Source organism: Planococcus citri, chromosome 2, assembly GCF_950023065.1.
Source record: "Planococcus citri chromosome 2, ihPlaCitr1.1, whole genome shotgun sequence".
In the NCBI taxonomy this organism is placed as follows: domain Eukaryota; kingdom Metazoa; phylum Arthropoda; class Insecta; order Hemiptera; family Pseudococcidae; genus Planococcus; species Planococcus citri.
In genome coordinates, this window is record NC_088678.1 from 59,671,689 (window position 1) to 59,699,597 (window position 27,909).

Sequence of the window (27,909 nt, forward strand, 5' to 3'; positions counted from 1 at the left end):
TGATTAGTTTGACTCATCTAAAATTTTTCCAGTGACTTAAACGAAAATTTTTGCTCTGTGTTATAGGTAACGATAATTTAGAACAAAACCAACTAGTTTTGTCAAACCTAGAACACTTGATTCGTCATTTGTCGAAAGAGAAAGGTTATGATGTAGGCGAATCATCGAAGGACTTAGCAGGTCTTGTTTTCGAAGAGTTGAAACGAAGCCAAGAAAGTCAGCCTCAAGAGGTCAATTGAAGCATTTAATTATTAATTTATTTTTGGCTTATTTATTAAGCCTGTTCAGGAGATATTAAATCGAACAGATTTGTTTTTTATATGTAAATAAAACTTTTGTTATAAAATGCGACGTTTTATTTATCGATGGATTATTTTTCAGAGAAAATAATGACAAAATAACAAAAGCAATAAATATTTTTATTGTAATGAACTATTATAATATAACAAATCATGTGCTAATTAAAATAATCTCATCTCAAAATGATTTGATATCATCTAGATAAATCTAGGAATGAAATATCAAGGGAATGTGTACAAAAGGGAGTCCACTTGACGAGGTCGTTGAATCCAAAAAACGTTTGCTGGCTCACAAATCGACTCCTCAATTCCTCCGATATGTCCAAAATACATTCAGTTTATATACATATTAAATGCAAATACAATTGCGAAAACGGTAAAATATGAAACTTATTCTATGGTAAAAAGATTTCCTTAAAAAAACGTAAAATAAAAACATTCTAGCGTTTCGTTAGATCGTAGTATGAGAAAGTTGTTAAATATGGCGAAAAAAATAACACGAAAACGTAGTGCCTATTGGGACACTTGCAATAAAGAATTAATAGCCGCGTCTTTATTTCCGCCGTTTGCTTCAAGAACGGATTTAACGACTTCTTTGTCCAAATTCGGGAACATTTCTTCAACCTGAAATATTCAAAATTATTATAATAATGCTTTCTCGATAAACATTTTCTTTAAAGGATGCGTACCATTTTTAAATCTTCGGCTGATATTTGAGGGGCTGCTGCTTGTGGAGGGGGATATGGCGTTTGGTACACTGGAACGGGAGCGTAGGCACCGTATCCCAACATTCCAGTGCCCGTACGAGGCACCATCATGACAGGAGGAGCGGCAGCAATACCATACGATACAGGAGCCGTCTGAAAAATGAACGTTACATCAGTAACGGCCGATAGAAGAAATAAACAATGATTTCATTACTTACTGAATAACTGAGAACTAGATTAATAGCACCTTCTTGACCTTCGCCTTGTTTTCCACTGAGAGGAAACCATTCTTCGTGAGTTTGGCCGGCGAATACCGAAGCTGGAATGGATACCTGAGCCCAAGCAATTAATTCGTCCATTGTGAATGAACATTCGTCGTAGATTTCAACGCTTATGGTATTCACACCAGCTGGTAACAAACTAGAATCAAAATTATCGTGAATATAAGTATACAAGGTATAGCAAACGTAGGATAAATGAATGAAACGTTACCATTGAACCACTTTATTCCATCTGGGATTTTTGCCACCGTTGCTGTCAGTTTGAGTTTCATAGACGCAATGACCTACTCTTAATCGAGCGTATGGATCCATTCTAGCTATACCGTAATTTTTCACTAGTTTTGCCTATGAATTTCAGTAATTCATTGAAAAAATGAGGTGATCGGTTGTTATTATAAAGAACGAAATTTACCTGATCTACGGTAATGTTTAGACGTCCCATAGGAGAACATGTTGGAGCATTCAGTTGTCTATCTAAAGCAATAGCTAACTGTTGATCGGCGTCCGGCAGCGGTTGACTCGAAACTCGCAGAAAATCTTGTGGTAATTCGCCCAGAACCAACTGCACAAATTTCAAATTATACGGATGTTATTTTAGTACATATTAATAGATTAGATCGAATACGTACCCTGCGTCTTCTTTCTTCCGTAAATTTGGGTTGCGAACTCATTGAATTCATTCTGTTGAACACGAATAAAATTACGTCGTTGAAATAGGTAGGTCTACGGTCTACGTACGTGACAGATATCGTAAATAAGAATCTTATTTTACAGAATCGCAGGTAGGGCTTAGGTAAAGCTTAAGGTAAACGAATAATAGTGAATTTAGGCGTTAATAAACTTACTTTATTACTTGTAATGTTTCACAATATTACATAAAACACCTGAAATTCGCAGTACGTTTTTTTCTAATCTATTTATTTTTAATTTTCCGCAATACTGTGATAAGAGATTCGTCAGAAGAAAAACATTGCGAAACATCTGCTACCAGACTTTATTTTGTCAGCTTGCAGGTGGATGGGGTGCGATTTGAAAAATAAATAGATACGTGTGTTTGGTCACTTTGGAGATTGTTTCTTGATTTTAGAATTTTTTTCCAATCTTCAAAGTTCTGAACTTTGAAATTTGTACTCGTTTTCGTTTTTTTTTTCAAATCAAGTAGGGCCAAACCGGAGTAGGTACAACTATACCTACTATCAAATTTTAATCCGAATCTGACTGTTTGTTCATGATTCCTGATACGAGTAACGAGTAGGTAAGTATAATTATGTACATATGTGTCAATTTTGAATATTTATGAAGTTTTTGATTTTTAAATCTTCAAAGTTCTAAACTTTTTAACTTTTGTTTTATTTATTTATTAAAAAAAAAAATCAAGTACCTACATATACTAGTTTACTACTCGACCATTCATGCATTTGTTAATGAGTTCACTTCACTTTTGAATTTGTGGATGTTTAATTTTCATTTTCCATGTTCAAAGTTCTTGACTTCGAGTTTTTGATGTAATTTTTAATCATTAATTTAATTTTAGACTTGAAAAAAAAAAATTAATTTGACGACTTTGTTCATTTGTGATAAGTTGGTAGTTCTTACTAATAGTTGGGTACCGTATAAATAAAGTTTGTACCTATTTGAGATTTCAATTTAAAAGTAACTGTCAAATAATAAGTAATTAAGTTCTAAGAACAAACAAAAAATGAAAATGGTACCTACTTGAAAAATTCTAATGTCAAGGACTTTTCAATCCTCAATCGACACTTCCTATGAATATAACCTAATACCCACATATTGTGTTGAGTATATCAATTGGCAAACTTTTCTTCTCATCAGATTTTATTTCACATTAAAAAACTCACTGTTTTAGTCGGCAAAATAGGTATTTTTTTGTCATATCAGTCGGCAAATTTTTGGTCGAATACCCCCAAAGAAAATGCCTAGTTTCGTCCCTGGACACTTCAAATAGTTCAAATCAAATCAAGAATAAAGAGGACTAGAAGAAGAACCGACGAAGAACCGCTGTTTCTACGCATAAGGAACCGAAAACACGTGATTAATGATTATATAAAAATCACCGCTGTTCACTGAATCGAACTTTTGAGTACCGCAATTTTTTAGGGTGAAAATTACAACATCTCTGCAACAAATGAACGAGTAGGTAATCAAGTAATTCTTATTCCATAATAATTTTTTTTTTAAACATATAAAATGGAAATCAAAAATGAATAAAAAAATTCAAGTTTGCAAATCGCAACCAACTTTGAGAATATTGAGAATTGAAAAAATTCATAAAATTCAACATCGAAAAGGTAAATGGCACCTCATCCACTGGCGATCTGACAAAATGACAAAATAAGATCTGATACTTCGACTTTGAGGTTTTCAGCTGTGTGTCATGTAGAAAGAAATTATGAATTACGTGGAATTACAAATTTTCAAATTAATTACTCTTGTAATTAGAATTAAACGAATCTATCATGTTATTGGAAATAAAAACAACAAAGAAATGTCAATAATTTCATATGAATAGCGATATACAAAAATAAAAACGTTTTTCACAAATTTTCAATATTTTAATTCACAAAACTACACAAAAGGTAGCGTTGCAATCAGAGGTGTAACGATTATAATCGATGCTGCATCGATCATTTCGTCCCAAAATAATCGGACTAATCGGAGGATAATCGATTAATCGGCGATTATTCGGCCAAAAAAATTTGCGGTTCCATGATTGGTTGGAATTGAGTGACGTCAGTCATCGCCATAAATGTTTTCTGAACCATTATCTGAACAATTTTCATTTTCATTTTTTTACTCAAAAAGTAATTGTAATGAAAGGATTGAAGAGAAAATGAAAATATGAAACATCAAATAAAAAATTAAAACCAAAAGGAAGACATAAAATCAAGATTTGGATTAATTTAAAAAAATTACCCAAAGGTCCGATTAATCGGCGATTAATCGATTACGGCCGATTATTAATAATCGGCGATTATTAATCGGAGATAATCGATTATAATCGTAATCGTTACACCTCTGGTTGCAATCGTCAGCTTCCTTTCTTTAAACTTTTGCGTTGTTTTGATTGAAGTTTTTTTCTCCTCCTACTTTGAAAGTTCGTTTTTGATATCCGAAGTTCAGTTTTCATCAGTTGTTAGCAGAAAGTACTACGCATCGCTTGCAATTTCATTTCCGTAGGATGTACTAAAAAATTACGTCTTTCGAATAAAACTTTCATTTGCAAAAAAAGTATTTATGCTTTCGAATCAGTTCGTATTTTAGTTCATTTTAACGAAACGCTGTAAACAAATCGCAAACATGTCCAAAGACATGCTCACTGATAATAATCTGGTGCAACCTCTTCTAACAGGTGAGTTTCATTGATTAATTTACTCTTAAATTTTGGAAATCGCATAACAGATATTGTTCGAAAAAACATCCAAGAAAATGGAAACGATGGAGTTTCCATTCCCATGGACGAATCTCAAACACGTATCGATTTGCAAATTTGGACAGGTTTTGCTTGCAAGCAACGTGAACGCGTTGTTAACAATCAACGTGTTTTTTTGCGAAATAATTTTCATCATAATTTTTTGCTCCAGATTTGTACCAGATTAATATGGCATACGCGTATTGGAAAGCTGGCAAGACCGACGATCACGCTGTATTCGATTTATTTTTCCGTAAGAATCCATTTCAAGGAGAATTCACCATTTTCGCTGGATTAGAGCAGTGTATAAAATTCCTGGATAATTTTCAGTATACTGAAAGCGGTACGTTCTTGGTAAGATTTAGATTTGCAAAGTAAGATGCTATTCTTCTACGCAGCACAATGTTCTTCTTCTCATAAGATTACATTCCTTCACCGATAACGTTTCGATAGAATGCTGATCGAGGAAAATTATCAGCGGTGTGTGCTTTATCATGATTTTGGTCTGCTTTTTTTTTATTTTTATTTTTTTTTTTACACGAACGAAAACGAAACTAATTTAGGTGGAAAAGAGCTCGTTGATTGATACGTAGTTTTTTTCTCTCTCAAATAAATTGAATAATAAATTTCGAATTCAATGTAACCGATGTTTTCATTTTCATTTATAAAACTTGGCGCCCTATCGAACTCGAAGTACTCAACGTACTCGTACTCGTATATTGATGCACTTGGCAATTTATCTGTTTTGGCGGAATTCCTCAAGTTTTGCCAACATGTCGATAGTTTTGGTTTATATTAATTTTTGTTTGCTTTTTTAGCACTTTTTTTTATCTTTATAGTTTTCTCTCTCTCTCTCTTTTGTACTAGTATCCATTTGCTCGCACCTGCTGTGAGATTAGAATTCAACTGAAATATTTATTTGACTTTTATTTCTACGTTTGAGAATATTTATGACTCAATGTCGTAAGTTGAACGAAAAATAAACGATTTAATTGAGAAAAAAAATTGAAAGTATTTTATTTAGAAACTCATTGCTTTTTCATCATTTCGGAAACACAGATTGGGAATAATGATGAAAAAAAAATTTTTTTTTTTATTAAAATGTATTTTGAAACGTTTGATTCTGGAAAAAATGTGTGCTCTGTCCTTTAATTTGTAAAACATTAATTTTGATTCCAGATATCGAATACTTGAAGCAAACTCTACCATCATCCATAGACGATGAATTTTTTAAATTTTTAAGTCAGCTGAACACCAAAGGTATCACTTTATATGCCATCGACGAAGGCTCGGTTGTTTTTCCAAGGTACATTATAAAATCATCGATTATTGTTCACTTTCAAAATTCCATTACCGTATAGAATTCTCAAACTTGGATTAATTTATTTTCAGAGTTCCTATGATTCGTGTGGAAGGTCCTTTAGTGGTAGTTCAGTTAATCGAGACGACATTCTTGACATTGGTGAACTTCGCAAGGTATACATTGTCATCATAATAAAAATACCTTTGGTGAATTATTCGTCAAACTAATCGTTAATTTTTCGCCCTATGGCATACGCAGTTTGATGACTACGAATGCAGCCAGGTATAGGATGGCAGCGGGTGATAACGTTTCATTGTTGGAGTTCGGTCTGCGTCGAGCTCAAGGTCCGGATGGAGGATTATCCGCGTCTAAATACGCTTACATGGGTAAATAAAAGTTATACCTATTTCCAAGCAATTCGAGTGAGAAAATTTACCGCATTGCCAAGCGTCAAATTATGGTACCTTGTATCGGGTGTCACGATATGTAGCATTTTTACAAATCGATGGCACCCGGTACCAAGACTTCCGTTGGTACGTACATTTCACACGACCGCTTAATTGCGGCAGCGTGAAATGTACGTTTTGAAATCATGTCGACTGAGCGAGGTTACACCGAAAAAGTTTTCACCTCGACCTTGGCATTGAACGAGTGAAGTTTTCAATACGATATTATAAGACGTCTCAAGTTTTTATATTTTGTCCTCTCGAAAGCGATCTGGCTGAATGGATTTGAATTTTGATGTCTTTATCTTTATGAGTGATTAAATTAACGTTGATTGTGTTGCTATATTAGGTTAGTTGTTGACTATAAGATGCGTCAAATTGAAATTTATGCGTTTGAAAATTTTCCTAGAAGGTATCGATATCGAAGAAATACGTACATTGAAGCGTGGAAGCAGTTGTGTGAATAATTTGTACGTGAAGAATATCTGAGTTTGCTTATTATCGCGTCAATTAAGCGTTCATTGATTAAATAACCTACCTAAGCAACTAATTATTGCTATTATCTGAGCTGAAATAAGCTTAATATTTTTCAAAAGGTTTGCGTATATTGTTCCGGAATGGTTATATGCATTCATAAAACTACGATACGTGAAGAATAAGGTACTAGAGACGTGATAGAATTTATTCTCTATTGTGAATGTTTGGGTGAACTTTGACCCTGTTTTATCAATGTAAAATCATAGTTATTTTTAAATTTTCTTGAATTTTTTTTGCATCTCATAAGATGAAATGGTTAAGATGACTGAAAGCAAATTGGTTTTCATTTGCTGTTCTATTCGTGTCAATTTACATTTTATTGGGTCGAGTGAATCGAAGAAAATTGAGTAATTTTTACTTTCGTGTAAGGTTTCAGAATAAAAATGATGTATTATGAATTTTTTTGTTTTCTTGTTCATGTATGAAATATCCTCATGGTTTATAGTTGTATGATTCATTTAGTGAACCAATTTTTCATTTCATATTCATCCTCGAATGAAAACTGCCGGAATATTTGATAAATTTATAGCATGTCATGAGAAAATCAGTTTGAAAGTAAATTTTTTCCCACTTTTAGTTCAACTTTGATGTACCTATCATTAAAAGTGTAAATCGTAGGTATATTGTTTGAGGACAATTTAATGCCCTATGATTATGGTTCTATTTTTAACATTGAACACTCAGTTTGAGACTTGAGAGTAAAATTGTGTTATAATTTTATTACAAAACGCTCCCTGTTATACCTACAATAATTTGAAACCATTTGAAGTAATTGATTTTTTATCAGGTTCTCGAGTATCAACACGAATTAAATTCTTCTTTATCGATTTAAGAAATGAACGAATATTAGATTTACTTCTATAAGACAGAAATTTATTACGTTTTCGATAACTGGTCCTATTTATAAATTGATTTAATACTTTAATTTGTTGGTTGGGCCGCTTGAAACTGCATTGTCGTGGAAAAGTTGATGTTATTTGGTTAATAATGAAGGCGCTCGATAATTTTTTTTTCAATCAATTTTACCAGTGAGAAATCTTTGAATTAATAAGAAATGGTCATTGCAAAATGCATAAAAAAAATGCAAATAATTTAATACTCGATTGAATTTTGATTCATATGTATTTTTGAACGCTTTTCTTTTCTCATTTGTGTAATTCGTAAAAAAAAAGTAAAAAAAATCGTGCTCAAAGACTTTATTTTTCACTTTAAAAATATACAACGGATCATTTCAATTATTTTAAGTATCTAAGTGTATTATTAAAGTCAACCATTGAACAATTTTCATTTTTTTTGGTTGAAAAAATCGAGTAAATTGATTTAAGCAGACAGGAATAATCAATAAAAATAACAATACTACTAAAGTCTACGTATAAAATGTAACCGTTTTTAGGAGAATCCAAATTTTCCAAAATTCATTGAAAAAAATAAAAATAAAATATGAAAAAAATAATAGAAATATTACAGAATCGTTGACAAAATCATGGTAGAACTCAAAAAAATGAAGTCTCACACGATTTCTCTGAAATAAATCGTCAAAATCGCTCATAAAAAAAATTGACAAATGTAGGTATTGTAGGTAATACAAAAAGTGGATTAAAACAATACAAAAATTACAAAACAAAATTATGGTATTAAATTTTGAAAAGGAATCTTATTTTAATTAATAATCTTTAAAAATTTTTCGAACAAGAAATCGTCGAATCATTACAAAATATTGAAGTGTAAACATGAATAACATTGGAATAAACATTTTTTTGAAAAAATCACCTTAAAAAAAATACAAATTTGAAAAAAATAACGCGCGAAAATATAAAACAAATAAATTGAAACAATGCAATAATTGTTGAAATATAGTGGTAATTTTCGTATCACTTAGGTATAGTTCAAAATTTACTCAAGTAGGTAAAAAACAATCAATAAACGTACAAATTAAGTCTAAAATATGTGAAATGGTACGTTTCTTTTCCCGAACAAATCAAAAGTTTATAAAATATCACGTAAAAATAAAGTAAATAAGTAAATAAAAAATCAGCAAACAAAATACTAAAATAGGTAACAAAAATCTTATATTATATATTAAAATGATGTAGGTTTTTTTGTTCCCACGAGATCTCAGTGAGTACTCAACGGATTTTCATAAAAGACCCATCAATAGAAAGCTTGTGAAGTGTAGATTTGCAGGCTATTCTTGAAAGTTCAAAAAGTTTGCCCAAAAGCTCACAAAGCTCAAGAAATCATTTCGACCAATCACAACGCAGCATTCGGCATATTATATAATTCCCACGAGATTTCAGAAAGTACTTAACCGATTTTCATAAAAGACCCCTCAATAGAAAGCTTGTGAAGTGTAGATTTGCATGCTATTCTTGAAAGTTTGAAAAGTTTGGTTAAAAGCTCAAAAACCTTTAGAAATTATTTCAGCCAATCACAACACAGCATTCAGCAATTAGATCAACCGATTTTTCATAAAAGACCCCTCAATAGAAAGCTTGTGAAGTGTAGATTTGCAGGCTATTCTTGAAAGTTCAAAAAGTTTGCCCAAAAGCTCAAAAAGCTCAAGAAATCATTCGACCAATCACAACGCTGCATTCGGCATATTATATAATTCCCACGAGATCTCAGAAAGTACTTAACCGATTTTCATAAAAGTCACCTCAATAGAAAGCTTGTGAAGAGTAGATTTGCAGGGTATTCTAAAAAGTTTGAAAAGTTTGGCCAAAAGTTCAAAAACCTCGAGTATTCATTTCAGCCAATCATAACGCAGCATTTGGTGATTAGAATGATGTACATTTTTTTGTTCCCACGAGACCTCAGTATGTACTCAACTGATTTTCATAAAAGACCCCTCAATAGAAAGCTTGTGAAGTGTAGATATGCAGGCTATTATTGAAAGTTCAAAAAATTTGGCTAAATGTTCAAAAAGCTCGAGAAAACATTTCGGCCAAGCTCGAGAAAACATTTCGGCCAATCACAACGCAGCATTCAGCAAAGTTTTTTTGATTCCACAAGACCAGAGATTGGGTGATTAACAGAAAAAAAAAATGAATTGGGTTCAAAAATCGTGATTCGCAATTCAATTTTTGTTAGTTTTGCTACCTACTGCTGACTAGAAATGAAATTTTGATGCAAAATAAAATCAAAAAATATTTCGGACAGATTTTGTGTTAAAAATGGAATGTTAACTGAATTTTTGTCTTTCCTCAAGCAGAGGCTGAAGGATAATTTTTCAACTTTTCAAAGAAGTATGAAATCGATGGACAAAAATATATTTGAGACAGGAATACACCAATTTTGAAACAAATAACCGGAGCCTTATCTGCCATGAAGGTTCAAAAAAGTATCTGAAAGTTTCAAAACGACTTGAAATCCGCCTGCAATAGACTTCATGGCATGTTGAAATTATGTTACAGAGTGAATTTAGATTATATGTGACCCGCTCTGACAAAATCGACGATTTCGACGAAAAAAAGTGTCCAAAATAATGACGTTTAAAATGAGTTTTATGGGTTGAAAGATCAGATTTTTGAGAAAAAAACATTTTTTGAAATTTAGTCGAAATGGTCGATTTTGTCAGAGCGGGTCACATATAACTCCATTTGGCGAAATTTTCAAGTTTCTAAAATCTGCCGGAGGCTTTGGGAATTTTCAAAAAGTCGCTGCGGGCTCCAAAATGACTTGAACCCACCTACAGTAGATTTGATAACGCGTTTAAATTGGAGTGCAGAGTAAATTTTGGATTACCATCTCTGTTTGGTAAAAATTTTATGGAAATTTTCGAGCACTGAAAAATCTGCTGGAGATTCAAGTAATTTCCAAAAGGTTGCTGGAGGCTTAAAAAACGATTTAAAAACTACCTACAGTAGACTTCATGCTATAGTAGGTACCATATAGCTGCGAATTTGTGTTTTCAATTTTCGAAATGAACGGTGCTCAGTGTTCAAAAAATTGATAAGACATTTCTATCAAAAACACTCCTTGAAGAGAAAAAATTGGAAAAATTGGTGAATTGCAAAAAAAATGAATTGTGACGCTGTGATTCAGATACAGTTGTGAATAGGATTCAATTTTCACACTTCATTTTTGCTTTGAATCCAATTCTGAATCGGGTTAATACATGGTAGGTATCTAACAGATTTTTTTTTTTGAAAAATCACTACTTTTTCAGTACTTTTTGCACTGCCTTTTTCCAACCAAATACAAAAAAATCAAAGAAATTGGAATTGGAAGAAAATTTGTATACTTACAACGTATTTTTTAATTTCAATCAAAATCATTAAAAAAAATAATACAAATAAACACATGTTATAAAACACTTACGATCTTATAAGAAATGGGAGCCGAAGGGTGGGCAAAATTTTACCTTAAAATTTTTTACTTTTCCAATGTCTTCAAACATCCCAAGATTTTTCTCAAGCAAGTGGATGTCAAAAATATAATTTTATCACTTCAATTTATGATTTTATTTTCACCTTTAAGGTTCGTGCTAATGTAATGAAACGGGGCGAATAAAAAACTTTTTTCAACATAAATTTTTTTTTAAAAATATATAATATGTATATACTTACAAAAAATTGATGGAAAACTGGAACGACATTTGGGGGGAAAAATATATGTACCAATTTTTCGAAATGAAACAGCGAGTTTTAAAGTAAAAAAAGTATGAGATAAAATAACAATTTTGTCATTTGAAAGGTACAATTTTGTCTAATATTCATACAACGTAGGTATAAAAATTTCGATTTCTCCTTCAAGTCTAAAATTTTTCAATTGCGGAAAACAGAAACAAACCAGCCCTGACGAAGCAAGGGCAAAAGCTATCTAAAATCAGTATTTTGAGAGGTATTTTGAAAAACTCAAAATTGAAAAAAAAACAAACGAGCCTGAGCAAAGCGGGGGCAAAAAGATTTCAAAAATTCATGCTTTGAGAAGTAGGTACGAGTAAAAAAAAAAGTTTCTTCATGCAGGAAGGAATTCATTTTTCTGATTCAAACTTTGAACATTTCTTGAATTTGAACAATAAGGTTCTCAGGTGGAAAAAGAGCAAATAGCTCTCAAAAATGTGTAATTCAAGCTCTAAAAAAGTCAACAAATGAGCTCTTTTCTACGGAATGAAGATTGAGAAAAAGGAACGCATTTGAATTTTTTATTTATACTTCCACGCTCTAGGAGAACCGCGCAGTATGCGCGGTTTTAACGGGTTTTCTAGTTACTATAAAAACCATGATGAAAATTTTTAAAATAATAATCATCACAAAAATTGACGAAAGTAAACACATTACACATACTAATGTACCTAAATAAAAATGATTAAAGTCGTAACAATATTATTTGCCATTTGTCTACGTCAAACTCAATTTCAATCCTATCAATAAAAATATAAATCCTCGATCATCGGGCCATCTTGAGAATCCATTCCAATAGTTCTGAATTTAGCCAAAGGTAGTTTCGTCGCTAAAAAGACCACATCCGATTCGTCGAATTTAATCAGATCGTAAGATTTTTCCACTTGTAATAATTCTCTCAGATCATAGAGCTTTTTGAAATCTTCGGTATTTTCATTTGAGTATTTGATAACATACACGTGCTTCGAATCGTCGTTCTCCTCTCTTGCGAGCACTCCTACATACGGAAAACGGAGGTCGTCAGTGACGGTAAAAGCGTATACGACATATTCGCCATTCTGATTCAAATCCTTCCATTTTCGTCCTCTGAATAAAGTTGATAATTGATCTCGTGTTTCTTCAAAACTCAAGCATTTCTCTTCGACGATTTTTGGTTCTATATCTTCGTATTGTGAGCTCGTAATGGAGAAGAATCGTATATCTTCGACTTTGGGAAATGCATGATTTTTATACTTATCCATTCCGTTGGTTTTGAATTCTGCTACAGGCTGTTCATTCTCCAAGTACACGATTTCTAAATTATTACAGGAGTAGATGGCGTGATCAATCATTTCGAGTGTATTTCTATCATCATAAAGTTTCATGAAGCGAAGCTTAGCAAATCCTTTAACGAAATATACGTGTTTAGAGTTGGAATTTTTCTCTTTGGCCAATACACCTACACAGGGGTGCTTTACGATGTAATTCACTGTGAACGCATAAACTTGATATTCTCCATTTTGGTCTAGATTTTTCCAATTTTTCCATAAAAATAAATCTTTCAGACTGTTGTGAGTTTCTCCTAAAATTGGGTTTCCGTAATTTTTCCATTCTTCATCGTCGTAAAATTTCATACGTTCAATTTTAGGTATCGATTTACCTTGAAAAGATTCCGTACCATTTGTTTTAAATTCTGCGAATGGGTTCTCCGAAGCTGGATGTATAATTTTTAAATTATTTGTAGTCGATACGAAATAGCTCTTCTGGGTGAGAAATTCTGGTTTACTGTGGCAACGTATAAAACAATCTTTCTGAGGTCCGTTCAAGTGGTATATGCTTTTGCAATCTTCATTTTTTTTAGAAGCCAGTATTCCTACGTAGGGATGGATACCTTTGCGTTTAACGGTGAAAGCAAAAATTTCATAGGTACCAGCTGTTTCAAGATTTTTCCAATTTTTTTCGTTGAAGTAATCCAGCAATTTAAAATTGGGTTCTTCGATCGTTTCTATTTCGCTTTCTTCGGTTTCGAGAGTGATTTCTTCGACTGGGACGACAGAGTGGTTTGAATCGTTCAATCGTGATTCGTTCCATTCTTGAGAAAATTTTTCTCCATATTCCGCCAGTGCCTGATTGTCTGCGCTATCGAAGTGTTGAATGGACATCGAGCCCATAGCGTTGCTTATATCGTCTAGCCCTGATTCTGATCGATTTTGACTTGTCACGTTATTTTCCTCAGTTTCGACAGTAATTTCTTCAACAGGGACGACAGAGTGGTTTGAATCGTTCAATCGTGATTCGTTCCATTCCTGAGAAAATTTTTCTCCATATTCCGCCAGTGCCTGATTGTCTGCGCTATCGAAGTGTTGGATGGACATCGTGCCCATAGCGTTGCTTATATCATCTAGCCCTGATTCTGATTGATTTTGACTTGTCACGTTATCTTCCTCAGTTTCGACAGGGACGACAGAGTGGTTTAAATCGTTCAATCGTGATTCGTTCCATTCCTGAGAAAATTTTTCTGCATATTCCGCCAGTGCCTGATTGTCTGCGCTATCGAAGTGTTGGATGGACATCGTGCCCATAGAGTTGCTTATATCGCCCAACTCTGATTCTGATCGATTTGGGCTTGTCACGCGATCCGATGATGATTCGATCGTTTCTTCTGCAGTCACCGGTGTTTCATCTTTTTCGGTCGATATCGCGATACTCTGCACTCCAGCACTGAGATCATCCACCTGTGATTCACCTTGAGCAGGATAAATTGATTCACAAACAAGGAACACAGGCCTGATTTCCGTAATCGAATGGATTCTAGGTAATGGTCTGAATTTTCTTAAAACCTCAGGGATTACGTGATGTGTTTCAATAAGTCCTGTGCCAGTAATATCCACATCGAATGGAATAGTCTGCTTAAGTTTGTCAGATGAAGTGAAGAAAGTTTCACCGGATTTCTTGAAACGTTTTTGTATGATTTGTTCTTTCTCCGGTATGACGTACAAGTAGTTTACTGGCAGATTATTGAAACTGAGTTGAGATAAAGCGTAATTTATTTCTTCTTCTCTTACTTCTGGATCATCGGAAAGTGCGATTTGGACTCCTGTAAATTGACCGGTGCAGCTGTTACCCCAATATGCGAATTGTAAAATCTTATCATCGTATACAACGCAACAACTGTTTTGTAAAACATTGGTCAATTTTTGCCACATTTTGGCCAGAGATACGGAATATATAGGAGCATCTTCTTCTTTCAGGTACATTTCGTTAATCGTTTTCAATAAATGAAAACACGAAGGTTCGTACTTTTTTTCAAATACATCGTTTCCATAATTGTGAATAGTCAATTTCAACGTGGTGATTCCATGTTCCTTCGCCTTGCGCGACGAAAAAGTTTTTTGTAACTGCTTATTCGACGGATCGATGAAATCTATGATTCGGTTGCCCATTTTGTTGCACGCTCCAGGATTCGTCATTTGGCTAATGAATTTGTTATATATTTGAATCTTGGCGTTTGAACTCGTCCAAGTGATGCAGTCGATCCCAGTTTCTTCTTTACGAATTACGTTGCAGTTGTTTCGAAGTTCACTGTCTTCGTCACCGTAACAGAAATCGAAATTTTTCAACAAATGATCGCACATTTCAGCTTTGTTGAAAATGCCTGCGAAATCTTGAGAAATGTGTAACTCCACGAGAAAATAATTGTTTTCTTCCAGTATTTGTAGAATATTCGGATTTCCTCTGAGGAGTTGTTTTAATTCGACGCTTTCAAAAGTAACATCGTAAAAAGCGCAAACTGGATCGGAGAACGTTTCTACTACAGGTTTATCTCGAATTATCTGCCAAACTGTATTCACACTCTGGCTGTTTGAATGCAACGGAACAGGAGCCTCACGGGATGGTTCGGTGGAGAAGTTAGGCAGTGTAGCAGTTGTTTTGAAGAACTTGTCGATTAAATAGTTTTGGCATTCGTGAGAGTACTGTTCATTCCACTGAGAATTTTCGCAAATTTGAGCCAACTTCAAGCTATCGCAAAACGGTTCTGTAATTGCATTTGATGAAATACTTTGTTCGGAGAGAAGTTCTTCGCCGCGTGTGTAATCAACATTGGCAATATCTGTTAGCAACTTGTCTTTGCCTAAATTTTTGACGAGGAGCCGCAGACACTCGGAAGCCATACTGTCGATGTTGCTAACACCTGTAAAAACAAAACAAAACAAAAAAAGATTACTTTGGTATTAAGTACGTATGGTACATCATAATATTATTTTTTGAATGAAAATATGTTATTTAATTATAAATAAGTAAATCTGAAGTCACCCAACTGCTAAATGCTGGAAGTATCGTTATACTGAGTAATGTGAAGTCAACTGAAAAATTTGCTTGAAGAGGGGAAGAGGAGCTAGGTTGAGTTATTACGAGACAACTTTCAAGTTTCAAGTTCGGTTAGAAATCTTGAAACAAATCATAAATGTACTAATTTTGGCTGATAAAAGTTTGAAAATTAACTACTGACTTTTCCGGGGGGGAGGGAGAGAGCCGAGAGGTTAATGCTGATCAAATTTTTGAATTATTGATTGCTTCATGACTACTTTTAAGAACAGCGTTATAGTCGAAGGAAAAACACGATTCTAGATGACACCATTTTCTTATTTTTCGTTCAAATTCTGAGAAGAGAATGATCCCAACTGACAGAAGAACGTTTGAATCGGACAAAGCTAAAAAATTCAGATGGTTGATTACATTTTTAGATTTTTGGCGAGTTGAAAAAAGCTACGTACTATAAGTGTGAAGAAATCTACATTCCATTGAATTCACACGGAGACCTGAGATTTGCTATGTACCCTATTGTTTGATCCCCGTTTTCAAATCGTTTTTAACCCGCCTCCCCTAACTTACAAAAATGTCATTGACTAATAAATTTTCCTGCGCCAGAATGAAATATGGTATGGCATTGGATATATCCAGAGGGGGTGTGTAGAGGTTACACCATTAATTTCTCATGTTGAGCATTTTGCCTACTTTTCTATTTTAAGGGGCAAACATTTTTTTAAAAATTTGTAATTTCCACGTTTTATCGATTCTTTATTTTTGAATTTTTTTTAATAAATTAAAAACAGGCGTAATCATTTCAAGTTTTAACTCCTCACTGACAATTGTGTGTCCATGTCCAACTTGCTCGTGCACAGCAATTTGCCTATCCTTTTAATTTAAATTATTCAAGGGGCAAAAAATTCCAAGCTTCTGTACAAATTTTTTTTTTAAATTCTGCCCCTTAAAATGAAAAAGTAGGCAACCTTCTCCACACGGCAAATGAACGGCAGAGCATACACGTATGTGTACGAGGAGTCGTTACTACCCTATCACTTGTTCCTGCGGAGCGATTGCAGGAAGAAACTGGTTTGTGACAATTGTCACCATGTTGGGGTCGCCGGGTTGAAATTCGGGAGTCTCTAGCAGATTTTTGAAAGTTTCACCAAATGAAATAGGAAAGCTGAATTTACCTAGAGGCGGTTTCAAACCGTTCTGGAGCCTCCAGTCGTATGTAGGTATATTTTGAAAATTTCGGACTTTCAAAAAAATGTAAGTAAGTACATAATAAACTTGGTGCGTGTAAACGCGATTGGCAGATTTTATTCCGAAGGGGGGGGATTTAGAATTTTTAAAGAGTCGTTGTAGGCTCCAAAATCATATTCAGTCTACTCAGTATGTGGAAAATGGGCTTTCCAACTGTACCTAGCATTGGTAAACATTTTGTCAAAATTTCAACTTAAAAAAATCTTTTGGATTCTTCCAGAATTGTTTAAAGTGGGTTTAGAATAGTTTTCAATCATTTTTTGATTGTGTGTGTGTGTGTGTGTGTGTGTGTGTGTGTGGGGGGGAGGGGGTGTCAAAAACGGGGTACAGTACATCTATCTATGTGAATTTGATGAAATTTTAATTTTTTGCATTTTTGGTCTAAAGAATATTCGTATAGGTAAGGTGGATGAAGTGCCACAGTTTCTAAAAATTTTTGAGCCAGAAATCCGCCCTCACCCCAAAACGATTTTGCCGTTTGCGAGAAAAAAATCTGTGTCCGCGAGTACCTAAACCTATTGGAGGTAGAATTTAGGTACCACCCGAAATGTGTAGAGGAAAGGTGGGTCTTCGAATTTTTTTTTTAGAATTTTTTATTGCAGGGGTGGGGTGAAATTGATGAAAGAAAACTTTGAACTGTCGAACTGAAAAGAGCTACACAGCAAAATTTTCCGCCAAAATGTGTATTTTAATATGGTATTTTCTTCCAACATACACAAGTTAAATATGAAAAAAATCGTCAGCAACGTGCTTAATTTTTCAAAAGACCGCTTAAATTCTCCGTTTTTTGTTTTTTTTCTGTTAGATCAATTTTCTGCGATCTTCAAAACTGTTTAAATTTAAAATAAAACATTCAATGCATTCAGTCACACACACCGCCCCCCCCCCCGCCTTAACATTAGTAATTTACAACTAAGTACAACTCTTCACAATGTTTGAAAAATTTAATTTTTTTAAAATAATTTTTTTGAGAATTGATTTGTGATGTTTAATAGTTTTCATTGGGGTTTAACGTTGTTTTGAGCAACTTTTGTGAAGTTTTGCATAATTCTACTGAAATTTTATCAATTTTAGTAAATTTTGAATTACATATAATTATTCTCAATTTTAATTCTTATGTACCTACTTAAAGATTTATTGATAGTTTCAACACAAAGTGCAGAAGAAAGTGATATGGCCTACTTAGGTACCAAAACAATTTTTAAAAATCACATAGGTAATGGAAACAAAAACTAGGAAGATTTTTGGAAGGCCCTGAAGTGATTTACCTAATTTATAATTATATATGGTGTGAGAAGGGCTATTGAGTTGAGTACATTCTGATGAGATCATCGCGGCGGAATAAACATATTTGCTGACGCAACAAGTTGTAATTTCTCGCATTTCTTCGCACGTACGTTTTTTTGTCCACTACGTCGCTGAAAATTCAACGTGTAATTTTTTGCGTTCACGAAATTAAGTTTTGAAGTAGATTTTACGATTTTAAGTAGTAAAAACAGCAACGCATTAAAAACCATTTTTCAAAAGTTTTCAGCGGATCATTCATTATGGAAACTAAACGGTAAAGAAGCGTTATCTAATATCTTTTGATAACATATTATAGAGCGTATGGTCGACTTACGCAGTACCAGTACCTCTACCAACATACTTTCGTATGATTAATTTTAACCTTTGTGTGGCGTAAATTAAAAATAACGAAAATGACCGCCAATTTTGGGTGTTTACTTTGGTTACTCTTACATTGTCCATTGATAGTTTGTCAATCATCGATCATTTTTGTGTCTCAGGAGTTTTGGTGAAGGGTGACTGAGTTGAAAATCCGAATAGTATTTTTCAAGTATAAAAATATGTGCCTACTTGGTATACCTATTTATGAACAATTCGTTACGTCACTACAATAAAATTTTGAGAACTTTAATAATATCTAGTTCTAGTGTATAAAGGCTTCTATTAGTTAACAAGACAGAAAAAATCATTCGGTGTTACTAAAAAGAGAATGACGTGTTTTTTTCACACAGCAACTCACGGTCAGTTCATAAATGTAGATAGAGGTACTACTATGTACTTACTACGTAGACGTACATTACATACTATACATACGAAAAGTTTTCCCGCCATTTCTATCTGGCCCGCCCATCCTATGTAAATGAGTTGATCGCATTGTTGAGTTTTAAGAAATTATGATCAGTGTTATTTTTTATTGGCATGACACGTTCAAGATTAGGAGCTCGATTTTTCATTTTTCTTCTACGATATCTTCTTCCCCTCCCTCTCGAATTCTCGATCATTTGGTTTCCTTTGTCATATATAATTATGTACCTATACGCGAATCTCCAACTCGTTGGATGATTTCGATGATATGATTCATTTTTTATTTTAAAAACATGAAACCGTAACAAAAATGCTGACATGATTGATTAATTATTACTTACGAGATTTAAAAGCATGAAATCCTACACCACACAAATGAAGACAATAATCTCGAATACATAATAACGAAACGCGAACACACGCCGCGCCGTGTTACTTTGAATGATACCCGAACGTTAATGCAGCTCCTTAGTTCCGTACTTCCGTACAACTTGGTGCTAAAAATGAAATTTTTTTCATCCAAGGACGAATAATGATTGCATTCATTATAATGCACGAATGTGTCCTTTTTGGCACGCTGGTTTAGCTGAGATAGAATTTATGTAACCTGTAGGTACATCCGAAAAATTGCGTTCCAGATAAATTTTAAAACAGTTGTGAGACTGAAAACGTTGCAAATAATATCATCTATGGGAACGTGAAAGGTGGAACATTCTACGAATTCCTAGCTTATGGCTACTTCAATGTTATGTTTTCGATTTCGATTCTTCGTATTGATTAAACGATTAAGGTGTAGGTAGAAGTTAAGTCTACCACATAGTTAGGTTCATTTTTGTTGGGAAAAAATTGAAAAGAATCCGCATGTGTACTTTGCTTACATTGGTCTCATAAGCAAGATTGAAGATAAGCTGGATTTTTATCTCAAATGTAGGAAAACTGGGGTAGGTTAGCAAGTTCATGTTTATGAAATACTCAAGTCATGATTAGTAATTTTCCTTTTTTTGTTCATTGAAATTTTCGTTTCAGCGATTTAAAAAAAAACTATCGATTTACGAATTTATGAAAAATAAAAATCGAATCGAAATTTTAAGAAAAAAAAACCGAACTAGCGATAATTTATCAAAATATGTGTAATGAAAATCAGTTTGACAGCTGTGATTACTCGGTTACAAATCGAACTATATAGGTAAATACAATACATATAGATTTTAGTTTTTTTTTTTACAATCGATCTAAGAAATCTGTCGATTAATCAAAATACTAATTTTGTGAATGTTTTTTTTTGTTACTGACTTAGTTTTTTTTTTGAAACGCGAATTTTTAACAGCTGATGAAAATTGTACTTTCCAGCTCACTGCAAAAATACCTCGAAAACTAGGTATAAGCATTGATGTAAAAACCACGACTGAATATGTACTTTGACTAAAAGTTTCAGCCCACCCCAATTTTTGAAAGGGTAAATAAAACGGGAGGGGCAGGGGCAGAGGAATGCAAGAAAAATTTTTATTGGGTAATAAGGTTGCGTGTTATGGAATACCTGAAATAATTTTCGAATTCAATCTTAAAAAGTGGGTCAGAATCAAATCAAAAATCAATACGGTGAAATGAATGAAATGCTCCTGAGAATTTAATTGGTAGAGAAATCGTGAAATTTTATCTTTGGTTCCTGAAATTTATATTTGGAAAATGTTTTAAATTCTACGTATTTTAATTAACTGAGTGGCGAGCAGCGAGCATGTCACGTTACTTCGAAAATGAAAAACGTATAAATGCTGAAGTAATTACAAAAAAATTTAATTGGTGGGTATTTAAAAATTCCAGATACAATACTTAGAGACAGCATCACGAAAATATTGAAAATTGATAGGTAACAGCTTAAAAAGTTGAAATGAAAACATGCTCAAACATTATGAATACGTAATATTAATGCAGAAAAAAACAAAAATTTCATATTAGGTATAAAAATAAAAATAATATAATATATCAAAAATAATCGCATCTGATTAATAAACATCCGCGAATTCGTACCAACTATTCTGGAAATATTGTTCATATTACAGGTTTGAAATATCATTAGAATCATTCAACAAAAATTTTATAATAATTTTTATCTGAATTTTTACACTCTACGAGTACTTATTACAAAATAGGTACCTATTTAACGCAAAATTATTTTTAAAAAAATTGAACGATTTTCGTGCCATTTTTCTGATTTTTTTACAAAAATGATTTATGTCGGTATTACAGATAGTAAAACAATTACTGAAAAGGCGATTATAGATTTTTTTAATATTTTGACTTTCGCCAATTTTAAGATATTTGAACATTTTTTCTCGTAATTCGATAATTTTAACTGTTTCTTGGAGGATTTAATGATACCTATACATGTATAAAATGAATATGATTCTATTGGTTTTCATCATTTTCTTGGTTATCGAAATTATTCTCCCGTTCTTCGATTGGGTTGCCATGTCCATCATATCTCCAATATTGTAAATTGTCTGTCCGGGTGTATTTGCGATCGTTGAAAACGTTGATTCCTTTTGTTACGAACGTAGCGAAGGGCTTTTCAATTACTAAAAATAGGATATCCAAATCTCCGCTGGTTATTTTTTTGTAGCCCATTTGTTCTAGCAAAATTTTACGCTTATACCGTTGGACAAATTTGTCCCTCAATTTCCCTTTGACTGAGCATACTTTTATGGATGTTTCGCCCATTTTCTGAGCCAATACTCTTACATCAGGATAGTTTAAATGCGTATCTACTGTAAACGCAAATACATCGTATTTGGAGTAAGTATCCAGACAATCACCTCGTTGAAATGCGTTCTTTAGCTCTTCTTCAGTCATTTCAAAAATCATTTCTTTATAAAATACTAATTTTTCTGTAACCGGAAACGTGTTCCCATTGGGCAAAATAGTCAATCCATTTGTTTCAAATTCAGCCAAAGGTTCCTCCGTTGGTAAATATACAATATTGAAATCTCTGAAATAAATAATTTTGTAGCCTTTTTCTATCAGAGAATCTTTATCGTTGTAACGATCTATGAACTTGAATTTATCGAATCCTTGAAATTTATATACACGTTTGACTTCGGTACCTTTCTTTTGCGCTAAAACTCCAACGTAAGGGTAATCTGATTTTTTGGTGACTGCGAAAGCAAATACGAAATATTTTCCAACTGAGTCCAAGGTTTTCCAGTTATAAAATTTGAATAAAGTTATTAATGTTCGTATGGTTTCTCCGAACATCGATTCCGCATCATCCCAGTACAATATTTCGTCAGTGTAGAAATATAATTCTTCAATTTTTGGAAACGAGATTCCACAGAATGAATCAATCCCATTCGTTTTGAATTCTGCGAATGGTTTTTTTCCGATTTCTTCTTCGGGTAGTTGTACACTGGTTATACTCGTACCATTATTAATGTCAGTAGTAACTTTATAACCTTCTTCGATCAGTAGGGTTTCATCACGGCAACGATTCACAAAATCATATTTACGAGCACCTTTTATGTAATACAAGCTTTTCATCCCTGGATAATTTCGCTTTTCTGCTTGAACTACAACTATGTAGTTACGGAATTTTTCAGTGCTTATGACTGCGAATCCATAAATTATATACTCCCCTGTCAAGTCCAAGTCTTCACAGTGGCCTTCTCTGAAAACTCGTACCAAATTTTCATCGACTTTTTGTTCTTCTGGCATGTCTTCTGGTGTCCATTTGTGGAATTTGGGATCAATTTCCTTTATCAGGTAAGTAGGTTCTATGAGAATTCGTCCCTTGCCATTGTTTCTCAAGACTTGTGGATTAACGTGCTTTGTTCTGCATAATCCAGTGCTGTGTATATCTAAATCGAACGGAATATTTGAATAAAATGTGTTGGAATGAGAAAAATACGAGTACGTCTGTCCTCGTTTAATGTAACATTTCTCAGTCTTAATATTCTGGCCGTTATCATCTTGGACAATTTCTACATAATTGACTTCCAAATTATTGAAGCTGAATTGACTTAAAGCGTAATCGATTAGCTCTTTTCTTCGTATTTGGTCAGTCGGTAATACGATTTGTATTCCAGTAAATTTTCCTGTGATGCCATTTGCCCAGTACACGTATTGCAAAACATCACCGTTTACGAGACAACAACTATTTTGTAATTTGCTAGTCAATTTTCTCCACATTGTCGAAATCGGTACAGAATATATGGGAGCTTTTTCCAAGTACCTTTCATTCGCCTCCAATAATTGTAAACAGTCATCTACAGGGTCGTACAATTTTTCTTTATCCAAGTACGAAAAGTTATAGATGGTCACCTCCAATCGTAAAACTCCATGTTGTTTGGCTAAAGGTGAAGAGAAAGTATCTCTTAATCGTTTTTTTGGACAGTCGATAAAATCAACAATGTGATTCCCAATTTGCTGACGGACTCCCGGACTTGTCATCTGACAAATGAATTTATTATATATTTTAACCCTGACGTTCGAATACACCCATGTCAAGCAATCGATTCCCACACTTTGGTTATCCTTCACGATCTCGTTATAATTTTCTTGAAATTCGATGAAATTTTTCGTCAAGTAATCACGCATTTCTTGTTTGTTGAAAATACCGGTCAAGTCTTCCGTTACATCCATATCCAATAGGAAATAATGGTCTTCTTGGAGCTCTTTCAGTATCTTTGGTAATTGTGCCAAGAGGGTTTTGAGCGTTTCATCAGCTAAATCAATTCTGAAAGTCATGTAAACCGCATCTTTGTACTTTTCTCGAAGAATATCTGTCAGATGATGCCTTCGAATGATTTCTTTGATACCTTTAGCCCTTCCATAATTTTTATTCCATAAGGAACATGCCGAACCGTCCGTTCGAATGCGGTGTTTCAACTCGGATGTAGGAAGGAATTCGTTGAATTTATTCGCTATGAAGTTTATGAAAGATTTTGTGACGACTTCTTCGGAATCCTGTTTCTCGCTGAAGGAACGATCGTAGATTTTAGCTAAGATTATATTGTCGCAAAATGGTTCTGAGATGGCTGCCAGAGGAAATTGTCTGCTGGAAAGAAGATCTTCTCCTTCTGAGTAATTAATTTCGCCGATATCTGTCACAAGGTTGTCATTGAGTAAGTTTTCCAACACGTATAAACCAAATTTTTCATTTTCTTGCGTCAAATTCTCTTTCTCTTGCTGTTGAAGAAAAGCATTCTCATCAGGGATGGCACTGTCAGCTGTTTTTTTTCGATATGGAAAAAGAAAAAAAATAGACTATTGTAAATATTTCTTCGCAACAAAATTTTGATACGTATCTAGTGTTTTTAGTGGATTCAATATGTATTAAAGATAAGGGACAACCGGACAAGGACACCGGACACTGACACCCAACTGTCTGTTAGAACACCCTTTTTGAATTAAATATTCATAAAAATGGTAAAATAGGAATACAAATCGCTGAATAGTATTTCTATTTCTAAATATTATTGCAGTAAGTATTGAAAAACGACCAAAAAGTTGAAAACATGTCTGAAAATTTTCAAAATAAAATTATAATTTGTCAAAAATACAGAAAGTACATAGAAAATAATTGACAATTGACTTGAGAATTGATTAAACATCGTAAAAATGTTTAAATTTAAAATGAATTGGTTGTTGAAAATTACGTAAAATAAAATTGTAAGCCTTTTGTATAATTGATCGTAGAAAGAAAGCTACCTACGGAAAAAACAGTGACGTTACGCTCCAATGGGGGGGGGGGGGAAGATAAATTGGGTACAAAAATGACGAATGAAAAACCAAAAACGGAAAATTGATTAAACATTGCAACAATTGAACGAAATAAATTTAAAGCAAAGTTGTTGGAAATTACGTAAAATAAAATTATGCATGAGGCCTTTTGTATAATTGGCCGTAGAAAGTTACGGAAAAAACAGTGGCGTCGCGTTCCAAATTTGGGAGGGAGGGAGGAGGGATAACTTGCGTACAAAAATGACGAATGAAAAACCAAAAATGAAGAATAATAATTTTGACTGATAGAACTAGGAATATCAAGTACAAGGTACAATGAGAGAAATTACACGATGTCTAAAAATGATTTTTTTTTAATGCGAGGAGTTTATTTTTGGGTTTTTAAAATTTTAGAATTGTATTGTAATGATGTTTTTTTCAGGAAGTTGATTTAGAAAAAGAAACAAAAAAGGTCCGAGCGAGGGTGAAAGCTTTTGAAAATTTATGTTTTGAGAAGTGAAAAAAATAATGTTTTTCTTTCATAACGAATGAACATCGAAAAAAAGGAACCCTGTTGCCAATTTCATCAATAATAAACTTTTTTTTCTCAATGAATAATTATTGAAGGTTTTTGTTGCGTGATTGAATTTTTTCATTACTTTTTTGATTATAACTTAACTACTTTTTCACTAATTTTACAACCCATTTTTAAAATCACTACTTTTTTACTATTCTTTGAAACAACGTTGAAACGCCTGTGGTATGAAAACATCAAAAGTTCATGAAACGACCAAAACTTGATGAAATGTCTCGAAATTTAAGTAAAATATCTTGCGTAAGTGAACCGAATTATTGAAACTGAAAGTATTCTCAAAATTGTTGTGGAATTTGTATAATACTTACCTAAACTTGTATAAAATATTATAAAATTTCAAAGTTGTCAAATTACTCAACTTCTGAGTTAGGTATCATGAATGAAGCGATAAAACTTGTTAAATATCGTAAAAATATCATAAAATTCTACAAATTGTAGAAAACTTCGAAAAATAAATCAAGTGCATAGCACTACTGAATTTTTGGCCAACATTATACATGAAGTATCACAGAAAAATCTAAAATTGGTGTAAAAATTTTTGAAACATGACGATAAAGTTGATGAAGCAGTGGCTGGCGTAGCCAGAGCATATCTGGAGAGGGGGGGGGGTTGGTTGTTGGAGAAAGGCAGAGAAAGGTCCAATTTTTTTAACGATGAGAGAAAAAACAATTAACCGGAGCGTAGCGAGGGCAAAAGCTTTTGAAAAGTAGGTATAATTTTGATGTGTAAAAGAACAATGCTTTTTTATAGGAGGAGATTCATTACTTATGCTTCAGAATTTCAGTTTTTGAACGATTTTTTTTTTTTTTAGAAATTTCAGGTCTGGAAAAGAAAAGCAAGAAGGCCCGAACAAAGTGAAGGCAAAAGCTCTCGAAATATCATGTTTTGAGAAGCAAAAAATTTTTTTTTAATGTGAGCAGTTCAGTAAATTATGATTTTTTTACAAGAAGTCAATTTCGTAATTTCATTTGATATTTTCCAGGGTTAGGTAGCTCTATGTACCTACCTTGAACAGGTGCAAAAAAATTTAGAAATAAAAAAACTGTACTCAGCTTGAGCAATGAGAGCAAAATATTTCAAAAATGCGCCATCAAGTTCCAAAAAAGTCGGCAAATAAATCTCTTTTTTAAGACTGAAAATTTTAAAACAGGTACCTAGGAATAACTAAAATAAACAAAAAACGTAACATTTGACAATTTAAGTAGCCAGACGATATGAATGTGATACGAATTGATCGTAGTTCATATCTATTGACTTATTGTTACCTACCTATTTATTCATTACTATACCCAACTACATAATTATATGGTTTGTCGTAATATTATGCATGTGCAGTGGAGAAATGAGAAATTTTAATTGTAAAATTTTAGCAGTGGCCCTGTGCTAAACGACCCCCCCCCTTGGCTACGCCTCTGTGATGAAGATTTGATAAATTTACTGCAGAAAACCAAAGTTGAAATTTGACGAAATTGCAACAAAAACGATGAAAAATGACCAAAAATTGAAAACATAATTTCAGAATTGATGCGACATTTTTTTGATTTGAAAATTGTGTAGATTGTGACAGATCATTAATGAAGTGGCTATAATTAACTCAAAATAATTGAAAACAAATAGGTAAAATGAGTTTCTTCGTGTTTTTAAAAATATTTTATATGTTACCCCCTGCCTTGGAGCACGCGGATTGTAAGCTTTGAATTTTCTTTGTGCTCCAAAAAGTTGGGAATCGTAATTTTACCTTACATGTCTGTATTTTACAGATATCATCTTTTAAAAAATATTTTCACGAGTATTGTAATCTTCCCTACTCCTTAGCTTGCAGTTGGGTCTCCATTCAGAAATAATACGTATGCACAGGATAATAATAAATAATAATTAATCTTACTTTGAATACTTAATGCAAAAAAAACACTCACCAGTTGTGTTTGCCATAGGTATTTTGTACTTGATTCGGACGATCACTTCCACTGTAACTAAGCGAATAAGTTCTGAGCACAAATCGAGTCAACGAATAAAATTAAATAAAATCGCAGTTATTATTAGGACACTATAATGGTGTTCTAATATCACAAAATTAATCAAGCGCGTGTAAAAAATTAACAAGTGAATTCATATCGTTAAGTTTCTATGTACATCATCGAACAATATCACATCACTTCGCCAATCAAAAGCTTATTAAATGTCGTCTGACTCTGAAGTCTGATCGAAAGTAAAGTGTAACAGGTGACTAAAACTAAAGGAATGCAATCCTAACTCGTATATAGTTTAAAATGCGCGAGTATCACGAGTATGGTGAACACTGCGCAGGCGCTGGTATCATTTCGAAGAAT

The 27,909-nt window shown here is 33.2% G+C and overlaps 4 protein-coding genes across 10 annotated transcripts in view; 2 read left to right on the plus strand and 2 right to left on the minus strand.

The window, feature by feature from the left end:
* The window catches only part of zye, a 40,086-nt gene extending 39,740 nt beyond the window's left edge, over positions 1-346 (plus strand). For both annotated transcript variants that reach the window (XM_065351882.1, XM_065351881.1), the window contains exon 9: positions 67-346. In XM_065351882.1, coding sequence (XP_065207954.1) covers positions 67-239 — 173 coding nt within the window. In that variant the 3' untranslated portion in view covers positions 240-346. The remainder of the gene's footprint in view (positions 1-66) is intronic.
* A 52-nt stretch (positions 347-398) lies between these two features.
* LOC135836839 (toll-interacting protein-like) lies at positions 399-2,280 on the minus strand. Of its 2 annotated transcripts, none has more exons than XM_065351888.1 (7): positions 2,133-2,280; positions 1,917-1,968; positions 1,700-1,849; positions 1,499-1,632; positions 1,225-1,426; positions 989-1,159; positions 399-923 (listed from the first exon to the last, which is right to left on the minus strand). In XM_065351888.1, exons 2-7 carry the CDS (start codon positions 1,965-1,967, stop codon positions 813-815), a joined length of 819 nt encoding a protein of 272 aa, XP_065207960.1. In that variant the 5' UTR covers position 1,968; positions 2,133-2,280; the 3' UTR covers positions 399-812. The 2 variants fall into 2 exon arrangements, with proteins under 2 accessions (XP_065207960.1, XP_065207961.1); XM_065351889.1 differs by having other exon boundaries at positions 1,917-2,017; positions 2,133-2,245.
* A 2,090-nt stretch (positions 2,281-4,370) lies between these two features.
* The window catches only part of LOC135836842 (nicotinate phosphoribosyltransferase-like), a 28,662-nt gene continuing 5,123 nt past the window's right edge, over positions 4,371-27,909 (plus strand). For 2 of the 3 annotated variants that reach the window (XM_065351894.1, XM_065351895.1), the window contains exons 1-5: positions 4,371-4,657; positions 4,890-5,060; positions 5,897-6,023; positions 6,110-6,193; positions 6,279-6,406. In XM_065351894.1, coding sequence (XP_065207966.1) covers positions 4,606-4,657; positions 4,890-5,060; positions 5,897-6,023; positions 6,110-6,193; positions 6,279-6,406 — 562 coding nt within the window. In that variant the 5' untranslated portion in view covers positions 4,371-4,605. Of the gene's footprint in view, positions 4,658-4,889; positions 5,072-5,896; positions 6,024-6,109; positions 6,194-6,278; positions 6,407-27,909 lie in introns of those variants that run through there. The other variant, XM_065351896.1, reaches the window with a different exon arrangement.
* Positions 12,136-27,848, minus strand: LOC135836840 (uncharacterized). 3 transcript variants are annotated; one of them, XM_065351890.1, is made up of 2 exons: positions 27,496-27,835; positions 12,136-15,799 (listed from the first exon to the last, which is right to left on the minus strand). In XM_065351890.1, exons 1-2 carry the CDS (start codon positions 27,509-27,511, stop codon positions 12,372-12,374), a joined length of 3,444 nt encoding a protein of 1,147 aa, XP_065207962.1. In that variant the 5' UTR covers positions 27,512-27,835; the 3' UTR covers positions 12,136-12,371. The 3 variants fall into 3 exon arrangements, with proteins under 3 accessions (XP_065207962.1, XP_065207963.1, XP_065207965.1); XM_065351891.1 differs by lacking the exon at positions 27,496-27,835 and adding an exon at positions 19,611-19,719; XM_065351893.1 differs by lacking the exon at positions 12,136-15,799 and adding an exon at positions 20,738-24,491 and having other exon boundaries at positions 27,496-27,848.

Bases quoted from the DNA above. Each gene is read 5' to 3' on its own strand.
- LOC135836839 (XM_065351888.1), bottom strand. From the start codon at position 1,967: ATGAATTCAATGAGTTCGCAACCCAAATTTACGGAAGAAAGAAGACGC. The intron at 1,633-1,699 runs GTAAATTTCGTT...TGAAATTCATAG, and splicing joins TAAACATTACCGTAGATCAG to GCAAAACTAGTGAAAAATTA. The intron at 1,160-1,224 runs GTAAGTAATGAA...TTCATTTTTCAG, and splicing joins ATCTAGTTCTCAGTTATTCA to ACGGCTCCTGTATCGTATGG.